We start from the raw sequence: 23,817 nt of genomic DNA on the forward strand, positions 1-23,817 counted from the left end.
GAGCTGTGCACGTCAGCTGCCAGAACGACAGCGAGGTTTGGGCTATGGTAAAGCCCAGGACCCTAGGGACAGACAGCCCTGGGTTCAAATCCAGGCTGCCCCACCTAGCCCTAAAGTGTTTCCCCAAGCCTGTGACATGGACAGTGGGGGTTAAGCCTCCATCTGCTGGGGCTGGCGCTGTGGCATAGTGCGTAAGGCTGCCACCTGCAGTGCTGGAATCTCATAGGGTGCCAGTTCAAGTCCCGGCTGCTCCACTCCTGATCCAGCTCTCTGCTGTGGCCTGGGAAAGCAGTAGAAGATGGCCCAAGTCCTTAGGTCCTTGCACCACGTGGGAGACCTGGAAGAAGCTCCTGGCTCCTGGCTTCAGCCTGGCCCAGTGCCAGCTGTTGTAGCCATTTGGGGGGTGAGCCAGCAGATGGAAGATCTCCCCCCCCCAAACTGTGCCTTTGAAATACATAAATAAATCTTAAAAAAAAAAAAAAAAAAGTGAGGACGGTGACATACATCCGTAACACATTTCGTACGATCATTTGAGGCCAGGCCTGCCATGAGCGTGTCCGTCGTCTGTATTTGTCCGGCTCTGGTCTGCCCCACTGCCCACAGCCTACAGGGGCTGCACTGCCAGGCTGACCGCCCTCCAGGTTACGCTGCAGCTACCATGGATGTGAGGGCCAGGGGGCTCCCTTGTCTCCTTTCTGAAACCCAGACGAAGTTAAGTTCTGAAGCAGGCGTGGCCCAAGGGGTCCAGGCTGGGGGAGGGGAGACGCAGGTGTGGCTGGGGAGGTGAGAAATGCCCTGCAGTCAAAGTGACTCCAGGAAAACCCCACCCGGGTTGTGTGGGTCATTTGTCACTGCCTCTGCCCTGTCTCTTGCTTTTAACCTGGAGGACGTCGTTAACTTGTATTTCAGGACCACTGTGTGAAAAAGCTTGTCTATTTTTTTTATTTAAGGGGCTGGGAGAGAGGTCCCAAACGCCCAGGAGCTGGAACTCAATGGGGTCTCCCACGTGGCGGAAGGGACCCGACCACCGAAGCCATCCTGGAGGCCTCCCAAGGCCTGGAGGCAGGAGCCGGGGTCCAGGAGTCAGACCCAGGGACCCCACCTGGCCACAGGCCTTTTAACCGCTATGTTCAATGCCCACCTGGAAAAGCGTTCAGTTTTAAATAGCCAAGCTCCGATAGGGCAGTGAAACAGCTCCCAAGGGGTGGGAGGTGGGGTGGTCGTCAGGAAAAACGACGGGTACATCCCCCAGCCCACCCCCACCCCCACCTGACGAATTCCGTCCTTGCTCTGCGCACGAAGCCACGAAGCCACGAAGCCCGGCTGAACAGGGTTGCAGCAGGGAGAACTGGGCGACGGCGGAGGGGAGCGGACAGAGACGCAGGGCAGCTGAGTGGCCGCTCGCCGAGGGAGCCTCCCCTACAACCCCACCTCCATCCCTGCCTTCTCCCGGCGCCCCTCGCCGAGACCCCCCTGCACCCTTCCAGTGCTTCCCTGGGGAGAACGTCCCCCTCTGTGCCGGTCACAAAGGGCCGTTCCAGGAGTCCCAGAACGCCAGACGTGGGCTGGGGGCTGACGCAGCGCGAGCCCCGCGCCCAGAGTCCTCAGTGGAGCCGCAGTGTAGGCGACCCCTGGTGAGTTTCAACCCCCAACCCCCAATGGCTGCGCCTGCTGCTCCACAGCGACCCCTGCTGGGGGAAAGGCAGAGACGAGGCGGCTGCCACCTGTTTCAGGCTGAGGCCCCCATCCTGGAAAACACCATGGCCTCCTTCAATTAGACGTAGATAGATTAGTGTGTGTAGTAACTCCCGTTTGCTCCCGTAATCTGGTCCTCCACAGTTCTTTTCTGTGTCTGCACCTCAGTGGCCCTGCTTGGCCCTGTCCTGAGCACAGAGCTGCCCTCCTTAGGGTGGCAGACTTAACGTTCACAAGCAGAGGGGGTGCTGGCCTTCCCTGCCCACGCCGATCGAATACTGGACCCTACAGATGATCTATGCTTAGGAGGGACTTAGTTTGTTCATACTGTATTTGCCAAGAGTTCACCATGTGTCCAGGCTACGGATGGTACCGTGGGTAGACTGAGGCCAAAGGGTGGGAAGGTTGTGCCTGATTGCCCTCTGACCCTGGGCCCTGGACTTCCTGGCACACTGTCTTGCGCAAACTGCTCCCCAGAAGCGGGAAGGATTTGGAGTGCTCTCGGGAACTGCAGTCTCAAAACCTTGCAGGCTCCAAGCAGTTCCAGGAAACGGGGCAGTGGGGAGAGCGGAGTTAGGCAGTAGGGAGGAGTGAGGCCTGTGGCCAGGAGAATAAAGCACACTCTCCACCCGAAGAGAACTGCAGGCAAGCTGGATTGGCCCCACAGGCCGCGGGCTTGAGAGCCCTGGGCCTCCACGCCGGTCCCTCCCCCGGCACGGCCACCTGCACCGGCCCACACCTCACTCTCTGAACACTCCGTTCATTTGCTGGCTTCTCGGTCCAGAAGTCCCTCCTTCCTTTTCTTCGCTGTGAACTCCTAGTCATCCTGCAAAACCCAGATTAAAAGTCATTTCCTTTTGTACTGCTTTGCCCTGGGCGGGACCCAGTGTCATGAAGGCTCACTCACCACTCAGTGCTCTGCAGTGTTTAGCACGCAGTCGGGGTCCATTCGTATGCTGCGTAGATTTGAGTCCTGTGGGCGTGAGAACTCGTTCGGTTGCCAGGGGCAGGAGTCTCTGCCTAGGCTGCTTTGCTGGGTTCTATCGAGTCACCAGGGTACCGTCTGGCTTGGCCAGATCCAGTGGCTTGGATAGCATTCCCTGCCTTCAGTCCTCTTGGTTTTGTTTGCTCTTCTCTGTGTTAGCTTTCTTCTCCGGCTCCCTGCAGAGGCGGGGTGGCCGTCTGTCCCCTGAAGTTCAAGTACGGGCCAAGTCTCTCTGCTGAGCATTCCAGCTTCAATGCCACTGTTCCCTCTGCTTGCACCTGCTAGGGTCATGGGCCCAGCCCTGAACTAGCCACGGCCGGGGGCTCAGCCAGGGACCTGGCACCCTGATCGTCCCACCCGGCAGCGTGTTCTCCAGTGCTGAAGCTTCTGGGATATGGCGAGCCCAGGCTTCCCAGGGGGCATTCGGGCCAGGAGCCGAGAGGGATGGCGGCCCCTCCAGCTCTCTATAAACACTCCCCGCCTGCAGCCTCCGTCAGTGCACCGTGCTGCACCTGCCACTGCTGACCCAGCGCAGCACCAGGAGCCCGCCTTTCTCCCCCTTTTCCAGACGGGGAAACTGAGGCTCAGAGGATGGGAGGGACTTGTCCAAGGGTAATGAGCCGCTGGGGAGGAATTTGCCCTGAGATCTGGTGGTTGACAGGCTGGCACAACCAGTGCTTCAGCTGCCACGGGTGGCAAAGCCAGGGTTTCTACTTCAGGAACCTGGCCCGGGGACGTCGTGGGAGGTGGGAGTGCCACGCGTCTGTCGGCCCTGGCGTGGTCCCCTCTGTGCACGGTGAGTCAGCTGAGGCGCCAGTTCCACCGAGATCCGAGTGCTGGGCTCCACCACCCCCGCAGCTCAGCTGAGGATGCACACCCCTCCCCCAGCCATTTGTCCCTGGTTCTTTGGGGGTGCAGGGAGCGGAAGGGTAACTGAGACCAGACCATCTGCCCGGCTCCTAATAATAAATGGCGAGAAACAGTTTCCAGGCAAACATGGTGGGGGGGTTACTCTGCTCACACCCGGGCAGCCATCTGCTGGGCTGTCCTCAAGTGCCAAGCTGTGGGTGGAGCAAGAGGCCGGGGGGAGGGGCAGCACCCTATCCTGCGTCTACGGCAGTGTGGGTCACCCACTCTCTTCCTTTTGCTCAGGACGTAGCGGAGAGAGAGAGGTGCGGTCGCTGGCTTTGTGCCCCGGTGTCTGAGTAGGGGGAACACGGCTCCTGCGAGATGCCTGTGGTAGGTCCCAGGGGCTCCCCGGGACAGGGCCCTCTCCACAGGCAGGCGCTGGATGTCCACTTCACACCTCAGCCCCTCTAACCCTCACAACACAGCCACGCACGCCCATTTTATAGGTGGGAGGCCTGAGGCTCAGAGATGTTGACAGACTCACCCAAGGTCACACAAAGTGGCAGAGGGAGGACTTGAACCCGGAACTCTGCACAGCCAAGCACTTCTTCTGCATGCAACAATGAGGCAGCCATGCCTGCACCCTGGCAACCCAGGGCAGGTGTTCCATGTAACAGAGAGGCAGCTGACGCCAGCCTGGGGTGGTGGGCCTGCCCGAGCCCCGCCCCGGGGAGCCCCGAGCTGCCCCGGTCCTGCCCGCATCCCTGCGGCGGCACCGCTCACAGCCCGTCCCGCGCAGGTGAAGAAGCACTGGAGGAAGGGCCTGGGGACTCCTCAGGACGCCTCGGAGAAGGCCCGGGAGCAGCTGGCCGAGGCCGAGCTCCGCAAGCTGAGGCAGCAGTTCAGGAAGATGGTGGAAAGCCGCAAGTCCTCCAACTTCCGCAACCAGAAGATGATCGCCGGGCAGGTGTGAGTGCGCCTCTCTCCTGGGGCCCCCGGGGCGTCTCCCTAGGGAGGGGAGCACCAGGATCCAGAGTGTCTCAGGGAGCAGGGGCTGGCGTTTGGCCCGAGGGTTAAGCTGCCCGCTGGGACACCCACATCCCATATCTGAGTGCCTGGTTCGAGTCCCGGCTCTGCTTCCAATCCAGCTTCCTGCTCACGTGCACCCTAGGAGGCAGCCGGCGATGGGCCCCTGCCACCCACGTGGGAGACTCAGGTGGAATTCCTGGCTCCTGGCTTCAGTGTGGTCCAGCCCTGGCTGTGGTGGACATTTAGGGGAGTGGACCATTGGATGAACGCTCATTCTGTGTCTCAAATTTTTTTTTAAAAAGGCACCATTTCTGCTTCCGGCTGGAGGGGAATAGCAGCCCCTTACTCTAGGATCCGCCCAGGGACCACACACAGGTCTTGAGTCACTCCTCCTCCCAAAGTCCCAGCAGAGGAAGAATCTGGCTCAGTGTGAGTCAGGTGTCTACTCCTGGTCCAATGAGCTGGGCCTGGGCAGGGCCATAGGACACAAAGTGGGCGTGGCTAGTTTCCAGAGTAGGCAGGAGTCCCCGGGGCTGCAGAGAAGCCTATCTGTGTGTCCTAATGGGGCCTGTGAAATAGCGAGATATTGAGATTGCAATCGGGCTGCCCCAGAAATGCTGGGGGGCGGGGCATCATTCCTTTGGGCAACAGAAAGGTATTCTCTGGGACTGAGTGGACAAACGCTAAGCAACTCTTCTTGGATTCCCACTAAGGGGATGTAGTTCTAGCCACTCTCAGAAGAAGCCCTGACTGTTGGATGAAGCCTGGAGTTCGGAGTTCTGGGGTAAAGGTTTTCCGACTCTGCGGGGTCTTCTCAGGCTGGAGCCAGTCCCTCGGGGGCCTCCGTGTGACCCTTGAAAGTAGTCCTTTGCTGCCATCTGGTGGAAAGTGCGTCGTTCTGTAGGGATTTTGCTAGAACAAGAAAAGGCCTACCCAGAGCGAAGTGTAATAAAGCAACAGCTGGACGCTGCTTGGAGGGCATCGCCGCCTGGTTCAGCGTCCTCCTGGATGGCAATGCTGTAGAGCACGGGCCACATCTGGTTGTGTTTGTAAATAAAACTTTATTGACACGGCCACACTGGTTTCATGTTGCAACTGCAGGATCGAGTCATTGCCAAAGCCTGCATGGCTGGGAAAGCCTAAAATCTTTGCTTTTCGGCTCTTGGTCGAGATGGACTGCCAGTCCCTGCCCTGGAACATTCTGTCAGGTTCCGGAGTGGTGCTTCCATCGCTCTGGCGTGCATGTGGGGCGCGCTCACAGATTCCAATGCCGCGGGCCCCGGGTCGGAGTCTGACTCCGCACTTCTCCAGGCTTCGGGAGAACATGGAGGCCCCTGGGTTTGGGCACCCGGACGGTGCGGAAACTGGACTTCTGTGCTGCTGCTTCCTGTTGTCTGGTGGTGCTGCAATTTTCCAAGTATCCTTTTTTTTTTTTTTAAGATTTTTTATTTATTTGAAACTTAGAGTTACAGAGAGAGAGAAGGAGAGGCAGAGAGAGACAGAGAGGTCTTCCTCCACTGGTTCACTTCCCAACTGGCCGCAACGGCTGGAGCTGTGCTGATCTGAAGCCAGGATCCAGGAGCTTCTTCCGGGTCTCCCTCACGGGTGCAGGGGCCCAAACACTTGGGCCATCTTCTACTGCTTTCCCAGGCCTTAGTAGAGAGCTGGATTGGAAGTGGAGCAGCTGGGACTCGAACTGGCGCCCCTGTGGGATGCTGGCGCTGCAGGCAGCGGCCTTACCTGCTATGCCACAGCCCGCGCCTGCCTCTTCTCCAGAGGAGACAGAGGAAGGAGAGGACGAGGCTCCCGCCCGCCAGTCTCTCAAACCTCTGCGCCCACAGTGAGAGCCCGGTGTGGTGGGAGGTCCTGCGTGTCTCCTGCCGATGCGTTTGCCCCTCATTCCCCGAGGTAACGGGCTGTGAAGGCCAGGAAGGTGGACCGCAGCCAGCAGGTGCTGGGAGCCGCAGGGGAGAGGCCTGGGTGATGGGGTTGGACAGGCACGGCTGCAGGTCGCTCCCAGGGGAGAACACCCCTTTGAGAAGGCGGAGCAGCGGCGATGGCCGTGACCTGGGTCCCAGAGGCCTTGGGCTCAGGGCAGGAAGTCCCTCTGCCGGGCTCCTCTCAGGGTGTGTGTGTGTGTGTGTGTATGTGTGTGTATGTATGTGTGTGTATGTGTGTGTATGTATGTGTGTAAGTGTGTGAATGTATATGTGTGTATGTGTGTATGTATGTGTGTATGTGTGTGTATGTATGTGTGTAAGTGTGTGAATGTATATGTGTGTATGTGTGTATGTATGTGTGTATGTGTGAATGTATATGTGTGTATGTATGTGTGTATGTGTGAATGTATATGTGTGTATGTGTGTATGTATATGCGTGTATATGTGTGAATGTATATGTGTGTATGTGTGTGTGAATGTGTATGTGTGTATGTGTGTGTGTACGTATATGTGTGTATGTATGTATGTGTATGTGTGTATGTATATGTGTATGTGTGAATGTATATGTGTGTATGTATGTGTGTGTATATGTGTATGTATATGTGAGTATGTGTGAATGTATATGTGTGTATGTATGTGTGTGTGTGTACGTATGTGTGTATGTATGTGTGTGTATGTGTGTATGTATATGTGTGTATGTGTGAATGTATATACGTGTATGTGTGAATGTATATGTGTGTATGTATGTGTGTATGTGTGAATATATATGTGTGTATGTATGTGTGTATGTGTGTGAATGTATATGTGTGTATATATGTATGTGTGTATGTATGAATGTACATGTGTGTGTGAATGTATATGTGTGTATGTGTGTGTGTGAATGTGTATGTGTGTCAATGTATATGTGTGTATGTATGTGTGTGTGAATGTGTATGTGTGTATGTATGTGTGTATGTGTGTGTATGTGTGTGTACGTATGTGTGTATGTATGTGTGTGTATGTGTGTATGTATATGTGTGTATGTGTGAATGTATATACGTGTATGTGTGAATGTATATGTGTGTATGTATATGTATATATGTATGTGTGAATGTATATGTGTGTATGTATGTGTATATGTATATATGTATGTGTGTGTGTATATGTGTGTATGTGTGTATATGTATATGTGTGTATGTGTATGTGTGAATGTATATGTGTGTGTATGTATATGTGTGTGTGTGAATGTATATGTGTGTATGTATATGTGTGTATGTATGTGTGTGTGTGTGTGTGTGGTGCGTTTGGCCGAGGTGCGCCTGGAGGTTCAGGGTTAAGCATGGCCGCTCTCCCCGCAGCAAGGAAATCCAGGCCCTGAAAGCCGAGCAGGATGAGATCACGCTGCTCCTGAGTCTCTTGAAGTCCTCCAAGAACTTGCAAATGAACGAGAAAAACTACATGGAGCTGCGGTTCCTGCTGCAAACCAAGGAGGAGTACGAGGCTTTGATCAAGTCCATGAGGGTTCTCTTGGCCGAGCTGGATGAGAAGGTGCGGTCCCTCTCCTGCGGCATTAGCCAGGGCAGGGGCTGCGAGGACCTGACGCCGCAGGCTGGCCCTGCACCCCCGCACCCCTAGGACTCCCCTGGGGGCCTCAGGGCACTCCTGTGGTTTCTGTCTCCCTCACTGCCCCCGTCTCGGGAGCAGCCCCACATCCTATGCCTGGTTGGGACAGGAGGCGCAGCCTCGTTCCTGGGGCAAAGCTCTCCTGGTGGTGGGGTCGGGAGACCCTAGATCTTCTCATGCCGAGTGGTAGGGAGAGAGAGAGGCACCCAGCCTGGAAATGACCCGCGTCACTCCTGCTCACGGCGCCTGGGCTCCAAGCAGTCATGTGACCCTGCCTATCCACAGAGGCATCCAGAAAACCCAGTGCTCCCGTGAGCCTGGAAGGCAAAGAGCCAGAGACATTTGCTGCACGGCCTAGTGACCCCATCCCTGGCGGCCACTCGAGGGCTCTGTGTGGTGCGGCCCCTGCCTCCCACTCTGGCTCACCCCAGCGCCTTTGCGCGGGCTCCTCCACCACCATCCCCGGCCTGTCCTGCAGGACCCAGCGGGTCACAGGTCCCTGGCCAGGAGCGAGGAGCCTGCCCTGTAGGTTACCTTGGAAGGACGTTGTGAAGGGGCGAGCTCGAGTGGGGTAGCCGCAGAGGGTGTGGGACTGCCGTGTGGAAGTTGGGGAGCAGGCAGCACACGCCCCAGCTCCTGTCTCTCCTAACCCCCGATCCCAGTGCAGGGCCTCCTGGGGCGGCGAGCAGGGTGGGGCCTGGGTCCCAGCATAGCCCCTTACCCTTTCTCAGACTTCCTGCACGGCTCTCCTTCCGGCCGTAATGTGGCCTCGATACAGGGTCATTTAACGCCTCCATCCACGAGGGCAGGGCCCGTGCTGTGGCCTCCTGCGTGTCCCAGTCCTGGCACACAGTAGGTCTGCCATGAATCTTTACTGAGGGAATCTGAAGTCTCTTCCCATCTTTCCTGTTGTTCTTTCAGGAAAAGCCCAACGTCTGGCAGGCTCCCTGGCCCTGCTCCAGCGCCCCCTCCTGGCTCTCCCTGTCGCTCCCCCTCTTCGTGGAGGAGCAACACAGGACCCTGCGCTGTTCTTTCGTCTGCTCGGCCCTCCCCGGGTTTTCTGCTGGTTCTTCCCGGGTTGGCTACTATCCCTTCCACCTCCGTGGAAGGGCAGTTCCCCCTGGCCACATTCCCCACTTCCGCAGGGGAGCGGCACACCGCCGGCCGGCTCTTCTCGGGGGCTGCACAGGTGTTCCTTCAGCTAGATGTTCCCCTTAGATGTTCCTCGTGCATGCCGTCTCTCTCCTCCTTTATAGTCCTCCTCCGCCAATCCTAACTCGGCTGCCCACACGCCGAGTACGCTGCTCTCCTCCAATCAGGAGCAAGTCCTACAGTTTATTAGTTGAACTGGAGGCAGCTGTGTAGAAGCTGTTTACTTCTCTCCCAGCGCCATATTGTGGGAGAGCAGATGCATAGAATAAGTCTTAATTCCAGTAACTTAGTCCAGTCCGGTTTGCTCCCCACATCTCCCCACTTCTCTCCACCCCGCTTTCCCTGTGTTCCACCCACACCGGCCTCCTGTGTGTCCTGGACGCTGTCCCTCGCGTCCCAGCCTTTGCACATGCTGTTTCCTCTGCCTGGGGTGCTGTGCCCTTCCCACTGACTCGGCTCAGAGGGGGCCATGCCCATCATCTTTCCCGGCTGGCTGCCCCTCCTGGGCTGGCCCCACTACCCCTGCATCTCCCCGAGGCTCACCCTTTTCCTGTCCTAACACATGAACTGCACATGGCCGGGACTGCCGTGGGCTGATTCCCGCTTGGCCCCCATTGTCCAGCACAGAGCAGGTGCTTAGTCAGCAGGGATGGGCGTGCATGAGCAGTGAGAGAGGAGGTGATGAATTGGATGTGGCTTCTCGGAGCATTGGGAAAAGGCAGCCCCGCGTGGGACCCTCGCAAGGCCTGGACACGCACTGCCCAGTGCAACTCCTCTTTGTCCAGTTTCACCCCAGGGCGGGCAGATCTCGAAATCCCCCTGCCCCCTGCCCCCTATGAGCATCGCCCCCGCGCTTGCAGGGGGCTGCTGGAGGCGGGGCCTCATAGTTAGCAGGTGGATTGGCAGACGCGTTGCCCAGGCACCCACAGCCACGGTTAATGCGTCCTGTGCGGCACGGGCCTGATGGCTCCAAGCATGGCAAAAGCAGCGTCTGGTAGGAAGGTGCCACCGGGAACGGGCTCTGGATGCCATCAGGAGAGGAAGGGCTGGTGCTGGAGCCGCCCGTGGGGGTGAGCTCCCGTGGGGGCCCTCTCCCCTAGAGCAGGTGATGTCGCAGGCTGGAGGCGCTTCCCCCGCCCCCGTTAACACAAGTTGTTTGATTCCATGAGTCGGGGAGGGTTTGCTCTGGGGATGCTGCCTGTGCGAATCGGAAGAGTCCTCTCTAGAGGTCCGTGGTGACAGCGCTCCCGGCTGGGTCAGCGTCTCAGGAGCCGAGGGCAAAGCACTGTGTTTACACCGAAGAGGGGGGTCGGTCAGGGGCAGAGAGTGTGAGTGCAGAGGACACTGGGAAGTCGCGAGGGATGGAAGTCACAGCGGGACCAGTCTCGGGCGTCTGGTGCCATCTTGCACGTGACAGCGGCTGTGGCAGCTTGCGACCGGCCCACTCAGTGCCATGAGTCCAGGAGCTACTTCCATGGGGCACGGATGAGGTCATTGCTTCCAGAAACCATGGCTTTAGGGGTGGGGAAGTGACGCCCACGGGGGAATGACGGTGAAACGCACAGATGGGAGCAGCAACTCTAAATGGCCTCACGACGCAGGTGCGGGGAGCAGAGGTTTGTGCTCCGGCGCACGTGGGTCCCTGAGCCACAGAGAGATGGCGACACAGCTGGGCTGCCTCTCTCTTTCCTCAGATTGTGCAGATGGAAAAAAAGATCATCAGCCAGAAACAGGTCTTCGTGAAGATGCAGGAGGTCCACAACCCCCGGAAGCTGCAGAAGCAGATCCAGATCCTGGAGACCCGTCTGAACCTCGTGCGTACGCGTCCTCCCCCGCCCCGCCCACGGCTCGGCCCTGCGGCTCGGGTCCGCTGAGCCGTTCGCAGCGCCCGCCCATTGCAGGTGACGCAGTGGGGGACGCTCAGGCCGGGCAGCCTTGAGAAGCTCCCGTCCGCCCTGCTCTAGCCCCTCCGTACCATCCACCTTAGCCTGCCCCTGTCACCTCCCACCCTCTCCCCCCAACCCCTGCCCCACCCGGGATGCCGACTCTTGTAGTTCCTGGCCTCGAAATCTGCTCGTTAGCGCACACATTCCCTGCACCAGGCAGACTCGAGTGCACCTTCCTCTGCGCGGCGATGCCTGTAGCATGCCCTGTGCAGCTGGGCCTCAGGATGCCTGGTCTCCTCCCAAATCGCCGAGTCAGGGGCTCCGGCCGGGCGTCAGCACAGTGAGCCTGAAGGTCCCTTTGGTTAAGAATCAGAGCGTCGACGCCTGGCGTGGCGTGAGGCGCAGGAGGTGCTTAGCAAACCTCTGCTCATGGAATGAATGAACTGACAAAGGCATGCGTGGTGCAAAAACTTAATGTATTTGAGACACAGATGCAAAGAGACCGAGAGAGATTCCCATCTGCTGGTTCACTCCCCAGAGGCTCACCACAGCTGGGGCTGGGCCAGGCGGAAGACAGAGGACAGGAACTCAATGCGGGTTTCCCGTGTGGGTGACCCAGGCCCTTGAGCCATCACCTGCTACCTACTAGGCTGTGCATTAACAGGAAGCTGGGGCCGGAAGCTGAGCTGGGACTAGAACCCAGGTACTGATATGTGGTGCAGGCATCTTAACCACCGTGCCAGACAGCTGCCTTAGGATCTCCTCCCTTTTTTTAAAATAATTTTTTAAATGTACTAATTGTAAGGCACAGTTAAGAGAGAGCGAGAGAGCGAGAGCGCTTCAGTCCGCTGGCTCACTCCCCAAATGGCTGCAGTGGCCAGGGCAGGCCAAACTAACGCCAGGAGCCGGGAGCTCCTTCCAGGTCTCCCACGTGGGCGCAGAGGCCCAAGCGCTCGGGCCGTCTGCCACTGCTTTCCCAGGCCCATTAGCAGGGAGCTGGATCGGAAGTGGAGCAGCCAGGATTCGAGCTGTGCTCATATGGGATGCTGGTGCTGCAGGCTGCAGCTTAACCCACTGTTTTCCAGGATCCCCTTGTTAAAGGCTGAATAATATGCATGTGCGCTGTTCTTTCGTCTGCTCGGCCCTCCCCGGGTTTGCTGCTGGTTCTTCCCGGGTTGGCTACCGTCCCTCCACCTCCGTGGAGGGGCGGGCCCCCTGCCACTTTCCCCACTTCCCCAGGGGAGCGGCACACCACCGGCCGGCTCTCTCAGGGGCTGCTCAGGTGTTCCTTCAGATAGATGTTCCTCTTAGATGTTCCTGGTGCATGTTGTCTCTCTCCTCCTTTATAGTCCTCTTCTACCAATCCCAACTCTGCTACCCACATGCCGAGTACGCTGCTCTCCTCCAATCAGGAGCAGGTCCTACAGTTTATTGGTTGAACTGGAGGCAGCTGTGTAGAAGCTGTTTCCTCCTCTCCCAGCGCCATATTGTGGGAGAGCAGATGCATAGAATAAGTCTTAATTCCAGTAACTTAGTCTAGTCCGAGTTGCTCCCAGTTGCTCCCCACAGATCCCCCTTTCTTTTTATTTTTGGCGTTGATACGCGCCTGTCTTCGGTGCCCCGCGGCACACACTCTGCTCTGCTTGCTAGAGTTGCCCACAGGTGCTTACAAGTCCTATCAATCAGGCAAACCGAATCCAGGTCCTCTCTTCGCCATGTTGTGAGGAGGTTTTTAGGTGCTGATGCGTGCCTGTGTTCAGTGCCCTGCAGCGCATGCTCTGCTCTGCTAGAACTTCCTGCAGGTGCTTACAAGCCCTACCAATCAGGCAAACCGAATCCAAGCCTTCTCATTGCCATTTTGTGGAGAGACTTATTAGTGTTGATAACGTGCCTGTCTTCGGTGACCTGCAGCCACCCACAGGTGCTTATCGTCTTACTAATCAGGCAGACCGAATCCAAGCTCTCTCATTGCCATGGTGTGGGGAGGCCTTATTTTTCTCTATTTCTCTATCTCCGGGCATTCCTATTTCTCCTATTTTACTTATATCTGCCAGCATTCCTATTTCTCTCATTTTACTTCTAAACTTCTGTTTCTCTTAACCCTGCGGCTTCCCGGCACCCGTCCAGAGGCTGCTTCTCGGCGCCTCGCCCCGCAGCGGCCTCCCAGCTCTGAGCCGCTTCCCGGCTTCGCGCGCTCTCCGCGGTCTCCACGCCCTTTGCGCCCACACCACGGCCTTAGCGCCAGCCCCGCGTTCTCTCTACTTGCGCCTCGTGCGCTCTCCCCGTTCGTGCCCCGCGCGCTCTCTCTGTGCACGGCAGCTTCCGCGAATCACACAGCCTGGCTTACGTTTCCACCACCGGTATTCAGTCTAAGTTCCCCGGGCTAACCTGGCGAATTCAACCTAGCTCACGTCTGCGCCTTTCGGTTTGGCTTCCCGTCTTTTGCTCCCCGGGCTAATCTGACGGATTCCAACCTGGCCCACGTCTCCGCCTCTGGTTCCAGATTTTCGCCCCTTGTTCCCCGGGCTGACTCGACGAATCCCAACATAGCTTACGTCTCCGCCTCGGCCTGCCCCCACGGCTTCATTCTCCCTAACATATTTTTCTCTACCCGGTATGTTTCCCTAACTTTTCTTCCAACAACAATATTCCCCTCTCATTTCTCCTGGCTTCTCCCCACAGTCCGTATCCGAGTCTAAGTTTCTTCCAGGTTTCACTTTCGTTTTCAATCTCCTAGCTTCCCCGCCATAGTCCGCATCCGAGTCTATGTTTCCTCCAGCTTTCACTTTCGCTTTCAATCCTAACTTCTTCCGGCACTTCTTCCGTCCGGCTTTTCCCTAGGCTCTTCTAGTCTCTCTCTCCGGTATTTTCCCACTTCTTCCTGCTTCTTCCCTCCTAGGTTTCCTATCCGAGTCACGGCACCATTATGTCGCTCCCCCTCTTCATGGAGGAACGACACTAAACCCTGCCTAGGCTTCATATCCGAGTCACGGCACCATTATGTCGCTCCCCGTCTTCATGGAGGAACGACACAGGACCCTGCGCTGTTCTTTCATCTGCTCGGCCCTCCCCGGGTTTGCTGCTGGTTCTTCCCGGGTTGGCTACCGTCCCTTCCACCTCCGTGCAGGGGCGGTTCCCCCTAGCCACTTTCCCCACTTCTGCGGGGGAGCGGCACACCGCCGGCCGGCTCTCTTGGGGGCTGCACAGGTGTTCCTTCAGATAGATGTTCCTCTTAGATGTTCCTGGTGCATGTTGTCTCTCTCCTCCTTTATAGTCCTCTTCTACCAATCCCAACTCTGCTACCCACATGCCGAGTACGCTGCTCTCCTCCAATCAGGAGCAGGTCCTACAGTTTATTGGTTGAACTGGAGGCAGCTGTGTAGAAGCTGTTTCCTCCTCTCCCAGCGCCATATTGTGGGAGAGCAGATGCATAGAATAAGTCTTAATTCCAGTAACTTAGTCTAGTCCGAGTTGCTCCCAGTTGCTCCCCACATGTGTATGTGTGTGTGAGTGTGTGTGTGTGTGTGAGAGAGAGGGAGGGAGGGAGGGAGGGAGATCTCTTACCTAGCCCCCTGTGAGGACACTAGCTCGTTCCCACATCTTGGCTGTTGCGAGCTGGGTGGTAGTGAGGCGCCCGCCAGGGAGCACAGGTGCACTGACGAGGTGGGGACTTCACTTCCTCTGGGAACGTGCCCTGAAGAAGAGGGGCTGGGTCGGAGGTGGTTCTAGTTTAATTTCTTTCGAAACCTCCACACGGTTTTCCACAATGGCTGCCTCAATCTACCAATCTACGTTTCTAGCAACATAATCTTAAAAAAAGAAAAAAATGGGCCCAGGCTTATTAAGGGCACACAGAAAAGCAGGGGGAAGAACGCAGTGAACACCACGCACTGCTCACGTGGACTTGATCACTGTCCGCGTCGTTGTTGTTTGCCTCACTCCTGTCTCCCCTGAGGTATTGGGTGATAACAGGCGTGATGGCATTCCACCCCTGTAGTCTGCAGCTCTTGCAACTGAACGGTGTCTTTCAAAATCGCAAGACTAGAGCCACATGTAACGAAATTAGTGCTTCATTAATGTTACCCAGTACCTGGTCCACAGTGGAATTTCTCCAGTTGGCCTCACAATGTCTTTTTTAAAATATTTATTTATTTTATGTGAAAAGCCCAGTAACAGAGAGAGAGGGAGAGACAGATCTTCCATCCGCGGGTTCACTCTCCCAGTGACTGCACGGCCGGAGCTGGGCCAGACTGAAGCCGAGAGCCTGGCATCCACGTGGGGTGCCGGCTGCTTAGGTGGAGGCTTGACCAGCTGTGCCATAGCAACGGCCCCTCAAAATGTATTTTAAAGGTGGATCCAAGCAAGGCCAGGGCCGCGGCTCACAAGGCTAATCCTTCGCCTGCGGTGCTGGCACCCCGGGGTTCTAGTCCTGGATGGGGTGCCGAATTCTGTCCCGGTTACCCCTCTTCCAGGCCAGCTCTCTGCTGTGGCCCGGGAAGGCAGTGGAGGATGGCCCAAGTGCTTGGACCCTGCACCTGCATGGGAGGCCAGGAGGAAGCACCTGGCTCCTGGCTTCAGATCGGCACAGTTCTGGCCGTAGCGGCAATTTGGGGGGTGAACCAATGGAAGGAAGACCTTTCTCTCTGTCTCTCTCTCTCTCTCACTAACTCTGCCTGTCAAAAAAAAAAAAAAAAAAAAAGGTGGATCCAACCGAAGTTCATGTGATTGTTAGGGCTCTTGAATTTCTTTGACCTAGAGGAGCGGGTTTTTTAATTATTAAAAAAAGGTGATTTGCTTGAAAGGCTGAGTTACAGAGAGAGATCTTCCATCCCATGGGATGCTGGTGCTGCAGATGGCGGCCCAACCTGCTACACCACCGCCCGGCCCTGAGGAGTGGCTCTTGGTCGGGGCAATTTCCTCCCCAAAGAAGACGATCTCGGTCGGTGCCGCGGCTCACTAGGCTAATCCTCCGCCTAGCGGCGCCGGCACACCAGGTTCTAGTCCCGGTCGGGGCGCCGGATTCTGTCCCGGTTGCCCCTCTTCCAGGCCAGCTCTCTGCTTGGGCCCTGCACCCCATGGGAGACCAGGAGAAGTACCTGGCTCCTGGCTCCTGCCATCGGATCAGCGCGGTGCGCTGGCCGCAGCGCGCTGGCTGCGGCGGCCATTGGAGGGTGAACCAACGGCAAAGGAAGACCTTTCTCTCTGTCTCTCTCTCTCTGTCCACTCTGCCTGTCAAAGAAAAAAAAAAAAGACAATCTCTGCGTCTCAGCTGGCTTGGGGACACATTGTTGCGGGTGGCCAGTGGGCAGTGGTAGGGGCGGCACATTCTAGAAAACCCAGGCTGGCTGCCCCCGGAGCACAAGTGAGTTGTCCTGGGAAAGTTCTCCCTTCTCGGCCCGGCTGATTGTGGTTTCTTCTGGTGTCGTCCGGCTTGTTCCTGCTCCCCTGCCATTGCTTAAACCCGGAAGTTAGATCGAAGGTAGAAGTTGAATTCCAGGAGTGAGGATCCACCAAGGGCCACTGAACCAGCGGTCTGACTGCTGCTCCGTGCCCTGGGGTGGGAGACGAGGGGAAACGCTTCCAGCCCTCCAGCTGCCTTCTGGAGTCATCCTTTGGCCCAGGAGCAGGCCCGGTCTTGAAGCTCAGCCCTTCCAACAGGTCACCGTTCACTTCGACAAGATGCTGACCAGCAACGCCGAGCTCCGGAAGGAGATCGAGGCCCTGCGGTTCGAGAAGGCCGCCTACGACAACGCCTACCAGCAGCTGCACCGGCGCCTGCTGATGCAGAAGAAGACGATGAACCTGGCCATTGAGCAGTCGGCGCAGGCCTACGAGCAGAGGTGGGCGGGCGCCCAGCTTCCCCGGGCCGAGCGCCTCCACCCGCCCAGTGCTTGTGCGTCGGAGCCTTCATCTGCGTAGTAGCAATTCTGAGCACCAAGCCTGACGCGGGCCAAGCCTGACGCCGGCTGCTCTGGGCGTTATCTTAGTCCCACAGCTGCCCCCGGAGGTGTCAGCCCCATTTCACACACCAGAACTCGGGAGGTGTTAAAGTACTTACCTGAGGTCCAGGGGAGTGGTGGGCGTGGCGGCCCCCGAGGTCGAGGCCCCTATGCTGCCCGCCTCCTTTGGGCACCTCTGCCACTGGTGTCAGGGCCCTTCCTCAGGTGGGGGTGGGGCGGGGAGGGGGGGCTGACTCACACTTCCGGTGGCAAAGGCTTGCAGTTGGCCTGTGTAGATCACAGGTGTCAGGAGCAGGCAGGTGGGAGTGTGAACCCTGGCTCCCTCGTTACTACACTGGCGCAGGTGCTCTTTAGGCAGTGGTGGTGGTGGTGATGGTGGGGGCATTGGAAAATCCATGTAGGTAACGCGTGCCAGCACAGAGTAATGGCTACGTAGTGGTGAGGTGGTGATGCTGGAGACGGCCTTCACGCAGTGGTGCTGACAGCGATGGCAGAGAACTCTCTTCCTGGGCTAGTTCCGAGCCTGCCACTCCTGTTGCTCGGGGCAGAGGGATTGATACTCCGCTTCCAGAGGCTCTCACGATGAGCCGAGTTGTGGTCACTGGCCAGGCAGGAAGTCCCTCGGAACTTGCGGGGGGCGGGGGGGCGAGGGGAGGGGCAGAGGAGCCTCGGGAGGCTCAGGCTCCGCCCCCCGCCCTGGCCCAGGCTGGAAGCCATGGCTCGGATGGCTGTCATGAAGGACCGGCAGCAGAAGGACATCTCACAGTACAACCTGGAGATCCGGGAGCTCGAGCGGCTCTACGCCCACGAGACCCAGCTCAAGTCCTTCCTGCTCATCAAGCTGAACGACCGCGTTGACTTTGAAGAGCAGGCCAAGAAGGAAGAAGGTACTCCACCCGCGCCCGCCCCCGTCCTTCCTCCCCTCGTGCCACCCCGCAGGACCGCCACGTCACAGGCTCCACGCGTGCCTGGGAAGTCGTCATGAGGTATCGCACCTGTACTGCACAGGCGCGGGATTTCTTGTGTGTACGCTCAGCCGCAGGGCACAGCGCCTGTCTACACAGCAAACATCGCGACAGGGACTCAAGCATTCGGGGAGACCTGCGCCCCGCGGGTGCTGAGGGGTGACTGAGATGGCCTTGGGGGACCCAGGGGGCCTGTCCTTGTGGAGTTGACCTCTCGGGGCGAGGACAGAGAAGCCAAGGCAGGAGTCAGTCCTGTGCCGAGGAGAAGAAAACGGGGAACTGGTGGGAGAGGGCGGGGGGGTCAGGGTGGGCCTGTCGGAGGAGGCCGTGATGTTTGGGTCACGATGACTTGAAGGACGTGAGGGAGCTGACCACGTGGAGCTGGGAGAAGGGCAACCTGGGCAGATGGGGCCGCAAGTGCAGAGGTCCTGGGGTCTGCCCAAGGGAGGCGAGTCTGGGAGTCTGTGCTGGCGGGGGTGGGGGAGGGGCAGATCAGGCCCCACAGCTCTGCTGCTTCGTGGGGGGTGGGGGGAGGGGGCCAGATCAGGTGGAGGGGGGCCCTATGGCATCTGGCGACATCGTGGCGGAGTCTGGTGGTGATGAGGGGTTGAGTAGAAGGTTCTAGATCTGGAGGCTCAGGAGGGGGCTCACGGAGCCAGCTGTTCCTGGAAAGATCTAGAGAACTTGTTCTGGTGGCTGCCTAGAGGCCAAATCAGAGCAGTGAGACCAGGGCCCAGGGGAGTCAGGGGCAGGTGCAGGTCCCCGGCTGCAGTGGGCCCAGGGGAGTCAGGGGCAGGTGCAGGTCCCCGGCTGCAGTGGGGCCAGGAGTCAGGGCAGGTGCAGGTCCCCGGCTGCAGTGGGCCAGGAGTCAGGGGCAGGTGCAGGTCCCCGGCTGCAGTGGGGGCCCAGGAGTCAGGGGCAGGTGCAGTTCCCCCGGCTGCAGTGGGCCCAGGAGTCAGGGGCAGGTGCAGGTCCCCGGCTGCAGTGGGGCCAGGAGTCAGGGGCAGGTGCAGGTCCCCGGATGCAGTGGGCCCAGGGGAGTCAGGGGCAGGTGCAGGTCCCCCGGCTGCAGTGGGCCAGGAGTCAGGGGCAGGTGCAGGTCCCCCGGCTGCAGTGGGGCCAGGAGTCAGGGGCAGGTGCAGGTCCCCCGGCTGCAGTGGGCCCAGGAGTCAGGAGCAGGTGCAGGTCCCCCGGCTGCAGTGGGCCCAGGAGTCAGGGGCAGGTACAGGTCCCCCGGCTGCAGTGGGCCCAGGAGTCAGGGGCAGGTGCAGGTCCCCCGGCTGCAGTGGGCCCAGGAGTCAGGGGCAGGTGCAGGTCCCCCAGCTGCAGTGGGCCCAGGAGTCAGGGGCAGGTGCAGGTCCCCCGGCTGCAGTGGGCCCAGGAGTCAGGGGCAGGTCAGGTCCCCCAGATGCAGTGGGCCCAGGAGTCAGGGGCAGGTACAGGTCCCCGGCTGCAGTGGGCCCAGGAGTCAGGGGCAGGTACAGGTCCCCGGCTGCAGTGGGCCCAGGAGTCAGGGGCAGGTACAGGTCCCCGGCTGCAGTGGGGTACAGGAGTCAGGGGCAGGTCAGGTCCCCCAGATGCAGTGGGCCCAGGAGTCAGGGGCAGGTGCAGGTCCCCGGCTGCAGTGGGCCCAGGGGAGTCAGGGGCAGGTACAGGTCCCCCGGCTGCAGTGGGCCAGGAGTCAGGGGCAGGTGCAGGTCCCCCGGCTGCAGTGGGGCCAGGAGTCAGGGGCAGGTGCAGGTCCCCCGGCTGCAGTGGGCCCAGGAGTCAGGAGCAGGTGCAGGTCCCCCGGCTGCAGTGGGCCCAGGAGTCAGGGGCAGGTACAGGTCCCCCGGCTGCAGTGGGCCCAGGAGTCAGGGGCAGGTGCAGGTCCCCCAGCTGCAGTGGGCCCAGGAGTCAGGGGCAGGTACAGGTCCCCGGCTGCAGTGGGGTACAGGAGTCAGGGGCAGGTCAGGTCCCCCAGATGCAGTGGGCCCAGGAGTCAGGGGCAGGTACAGGTCCCCGGCTGCAGTGGGCCCAGGAGTCAGGGGCAGGTACAGGTCCCCGGCTGCAGTGGGGTACAGGAGTCAGGGGCAGGTCAGGTCCCCCAGATGCAGTGGGCCCAGGAGTCAGGGGCAGGTACAGGTCCCCGGCTGCAGTGGGCCAGGAGTCAGGGGCAGGTGCAGGTCCCCCGGCTGCAGTGGGGCCAGGAGTCAGGGGCAGGTGCAGGTCCCCCGGCTGCAGTGGGCCTGGAGTCAGGGGCAGGTGCAGGTCCCCCGGCTGCAGTGGGGCCCAGGAGTCAGGGGCAGGTCAGGTCCCCCAGATGCAGTGGGCCCAGGAGTCAGGGGCAGGTACAGGTCCCCGGCTGCAGTGGGCCCAGGAGTCAGGGGCAGGTACAGGTCCCCGGCTGCAGTGGGCCCAGGAGTCAGGGGCAGGTGCAGGTCCCCCGGCTGCAGTGGGGTCCAGGAGTCAGGAGCAGGTGCAGGTCCCCCAGCTGCAGTGGGGTCCAGGAGTCAGGGGCAGGTGCAGTTCCCCCGGCTGCAGTGGGCCCAGGAGTCAGGGGCAGGTGCAGGTCCCCCGGTTGCAGTGGGGCCAGGAGTCAGGGGCAGGTGCAGGTCCCCTGGCTGCAGTGGGGCCCAGGAGAGTCAGGGGCAGGTCAGGTCCCCCAGATGCAGTGGGCCCAGGAGTCAGGGGCAGGTACAGGTCCCCGGCTGCAGTGGGCCCAGGAGTCAGGGGCAGGTGCAGGTCCCCCGGCTGCAGTGGGGTCCAGGAGTCAGGAGCAGGTGCAGGTCCCCCAGCTGCAGTGGGGTCCAGGAGTCAGGGGCAGGTGCAGTTCCCCCGGCTGCAGTGGGCCCAGGAGTCAGGGGCAGGTGCAGGTCCCCCGGTTGCAGTGGGGCCAGGAGTCAGGGGCAGGTGCAGGTCCCCTGGCTGCAGTGGGGCCCAGGAGAGTCAGGGGCAGGTGCAGGTCCCCCAGCTGCAGTGGGGGCACAGGAGGGTCAGGGGCAGGTGCAGGTCCCTGGCTTCAGTGGGCCCAGGAGTCATGGCAGGTGCAGGTCCCCCGGCTGCAGTGGGCCCAGGAGTCAGGGGCAGGTGCAGGTCCCCTGGCTGCAGTGGGCCAGGAGTCAGGGGCAGGTGCAGGTCCCCCGGCTGCAGTGGGGCCCAGGAGTCAGGGGCAGGTCAGGTCCCCCAGATGCAGTGGGCCCAGGAGTCAGGGGCAGGTGCAGGTCCCCCGGCTGCAGTGGGCCCAGGAGTCAGGGGCAGGTGCAGGTCCCCGGCTGCAGTGGGCCCAGGGGAGTCAGGGGCAGGTGCAGGTCCCCCGGCTGCAGTGGGGCCAGGAGTCAGGGGCAGGTGCAGGTACCCCGGCTGCAGTGGGCCCAGGGGAGTCAGGGGCAGGTGCAGGTCCCCCGGCTGCAGTGGGCCCAGGAGTCAGGGGCTGGTGCAGGTCCCCCGGCTGCAGTGGGCCCAGGAGTCAGGGGCAGGTGCAGGTCCCCCAGATGCAGTGGGGCCCAGGGGTCAGGGGCAGGTGCAGGTCCCCGGCTGCAGTGGGGCCCAGGGGTCAGGAGCAGGTGCAGGTCCCCGGCTGTACTGGGGCCAGGAGTCAGGGGCAGGTGCAGATCCCCGGCTGCAGTGGGCCCAGGAGTCAGGGGCAGGTGCAGATCCCCGGCTGCAGTGGGCCCAGGAGTCAGGGGCAGGTGCAGGTCCCCCAGATGCAGTGGGGTTACAGGAGTCAGGGGCAGGTGCAGGTCCCCCGGCTGCAGTGGGGCCAGGAGTCAGGGGCAGGTGCAGATCCCCGGCTGCAGTGGGGTCCAGGAGTCAGGGGCAGGTGCAGGTCCCCGGCTGCAGTGGGCCCAGGAGTCAGGGGCAGGTGCAGGTCCCCGGTTGCAGTGGGCCCAGGAGTCAGGGGCAGGTGCAGGTCCCCCGGCTGCAGTGGGGCCCAGGAGTCAGGGGCAGGTGCAGGTCCCCTGGCTGCAGTGGGGCCCAGGAGTCAGGGGCAGGTGCAGGTCCCCCAGATGCAGTGGGCCCAGGAGTCAGGGGCAGGTGCAGGTCCCCCGGCTGCAGTGGGCCCAGGAGTCAGGGGCAGGTGCAGGTCCCCGGCTGCAGTGGGGGCCAGGAGTCAGGGGCAGGTGCAGGTCCCCCAGCTGCAGTGGGGTTACAGCAGTCAGGGGCAGGTGCAGGTCCCCGGCTGCAGTGGGAGGATTATCTTGGTTCTCATTCCTCAGATTTGCTCTGAGGCCTCTGAAGACCCTGTCCCACTTCTGCCTTGGCACTTGCTTGACCTTCATCCTGCTCCAAGGTCACTGCTAGGGAGAGGCCTTCCCTCGCCACTTCTAAAGCACCAAGGCCATCTCAGCCCCTGAACTGACCCCGGCCAGAGGGCGTGTCCGTGGACTTCTGTTTACTGGGACATCTTTTTCCCATCCTGGTGCTGACTCCTGCACTGCACACCCTGTGGGGCGGGGGTTCGTGGGAGCAGAGTGAGCACCGAGTGTGGCACGAGGTAGGTGCATCGCTAGGTGCGTGTAGGGTGAGTAGTGAGAGAAGTTCCTGCCTCATCTGGACAGAGCTAGTCTCTCTCCGGTAATCACAGCACTGAGCGTGGACCGCCTGCCTGGCCCGGCCCACGGCGGCTTCCTCCTCGCACTCACTGTCGCTAGTTGTTCCTCTTCTAGCGCTCAAGGCAAAGAAGCACGTGAAGAAGAAGAAGGGCGAGAGCTTCGAGAGCTACGAGGTGGCCTACCTCCGCCTGCTGAAGCTGGCTGAGCACGGGACCATGAACCAGCTCATCGAGGAGTTCCTGGCCAAGGAGGAGAAAAACTTTGCTCGGTTCACGTACGTCACGGAGCTCAACAACGACATGGAGATGATGCACAAGAAGACGCAGAGGATCCAGGTGGGCCCGGGTGCACCTGTTCCCACAGCAGCCTTCCCCGAGCAGGCTCCTTGGGATGTGCTGTGAGAAGCAGCGTGTCTGGCAAACACGGCCGCCTTCCCTCTCCTCGGATCAGCGTGCGTCTGCCGGGAGCTACAGCCCACCCCCCGGTGGTGCCATTGCCACTCCGCGGCGCGTTCTGTGATCCACTGTGCTCTGTTCCTGTCGCGGGGAGTTGTCCTCCTCTGGGCCACGGTCACTGCAGCCTGGCCATGGCCACGTGCAAAGAGATGACCGCTGGAACAAGCAGACGTTTTAATTCAGGAGTCATGGAGTGATTTTAACGCAGGTTGGGAACAGCACAGCTCGGAGAGCAAATTTGTGATTTCACAGACGACATTACCTGGGGTGAGATGGAATAATAGTAGACAGGTAGCAGACAGTGAGAAGCCCACGCTGGTCAGTTAGAGGAAAACGATTCATTGCGGATACTAGGAGATACCGAGAGCTGGGGGTGAATGTGGAGACGTGGAGGTGGTCCCGCCAGTGAGGGCTGAGCGAACAAATGGGCGGCACCAAGGGGATCGCGTGGCGTTTTAACGAGGGACTATTTACGGGGGTCTAAGTTAATGAAGAAGGGAGGAGGAGAGGCAGCCAGGCCAGCTCCAGGCTGGGGCACAGGGCGAGAGGCTGCTGAGGCGGCTGCGGTTGGCTGCTGTCACCCAGCCGTGCAGCCCAGGCAAGAGCAGGCTCCCAAGCCCCATTCTTAGCGACTCCAGCGGCTGCCTTCCATTGGTTGAGCCCCGGCTGGAAGCTGGAGCTAAGGGGCTTCCCATTGGCTGGAACTAAGCGTCTGTAGGAGCAGGTGTGGGGACCGCGGGCAGCCCTGGCCGGCCCTGGGCAGA

General features: G+C 60.0%; 1 protein-coding gene across 3 annotated transcripts in view; it reads left to right on the forward strand.

The window, feature by feature from the left end:
• Positions 1-1,496: 1,496 nt before the first annotated feature.
• CCDC63 (coiled-coil domain containing 63) overlaps positions 1,497-23,817 on the forward strand; it is a 32,152-nt gene continuing 9,831 nt past the window's right edge. The window contains exons 1-9 of one of the 3 annotated variants that reach the window (XM_051826829.2): positions 1,555-1,634; positions 3,400-3,476; positions 3,833-3,919; positions 4,329-4,498; positions 7,836-8,025; positions 10,947-11,066; positions 16,797-16,978; positions 17,804-17,985; positions 22,713-22,933. In XM_051826829.2, the coding sequence (XP_051682789.1) occupies positions 3,911-3,919; positions 4,329-4,498; positions 7,836-8,025; positions 10,947-11,066; positions 16,797-16,978; positions 17,804-17,985; positions 22,713-22,933 (1,074 nt within the window). In that variant the 5' untranslated portion in view covers positions 1,555-1,634; positions 3,400-3,476; positions 3,833-3,910. Of the gene's footprint in view, positions 1,635-3,399; positions 3,477-3,832; positions 3,920-4,328; positions 4,499-7,835; positions 8,026-10,946; positions 11,067-16,796; positions 16,979-17,803; positions 17,986-22,712; positions 22,934-23,817 lie in introns of those variants that run through there. The other 2 variants (XM_051826828.2, XM_051826830.2) reach the window with 2 other exon arrangements.

This window comes from Oryctolagus cuniculus, chromosome 21, assembly GCF_964237555.1.
Source record: "Oryctolagus cuniculus chromosome 21, mOryCun1.1, whole genome shotgun sequence".
NCBI classification, from domain to species: domain Eukaryota; kingdom Metazoa; phylum Chordata; class Mammalia; order Lagomorpha; family Leporidae; genus Oryctolagus; species Oryctolagus cuniculus.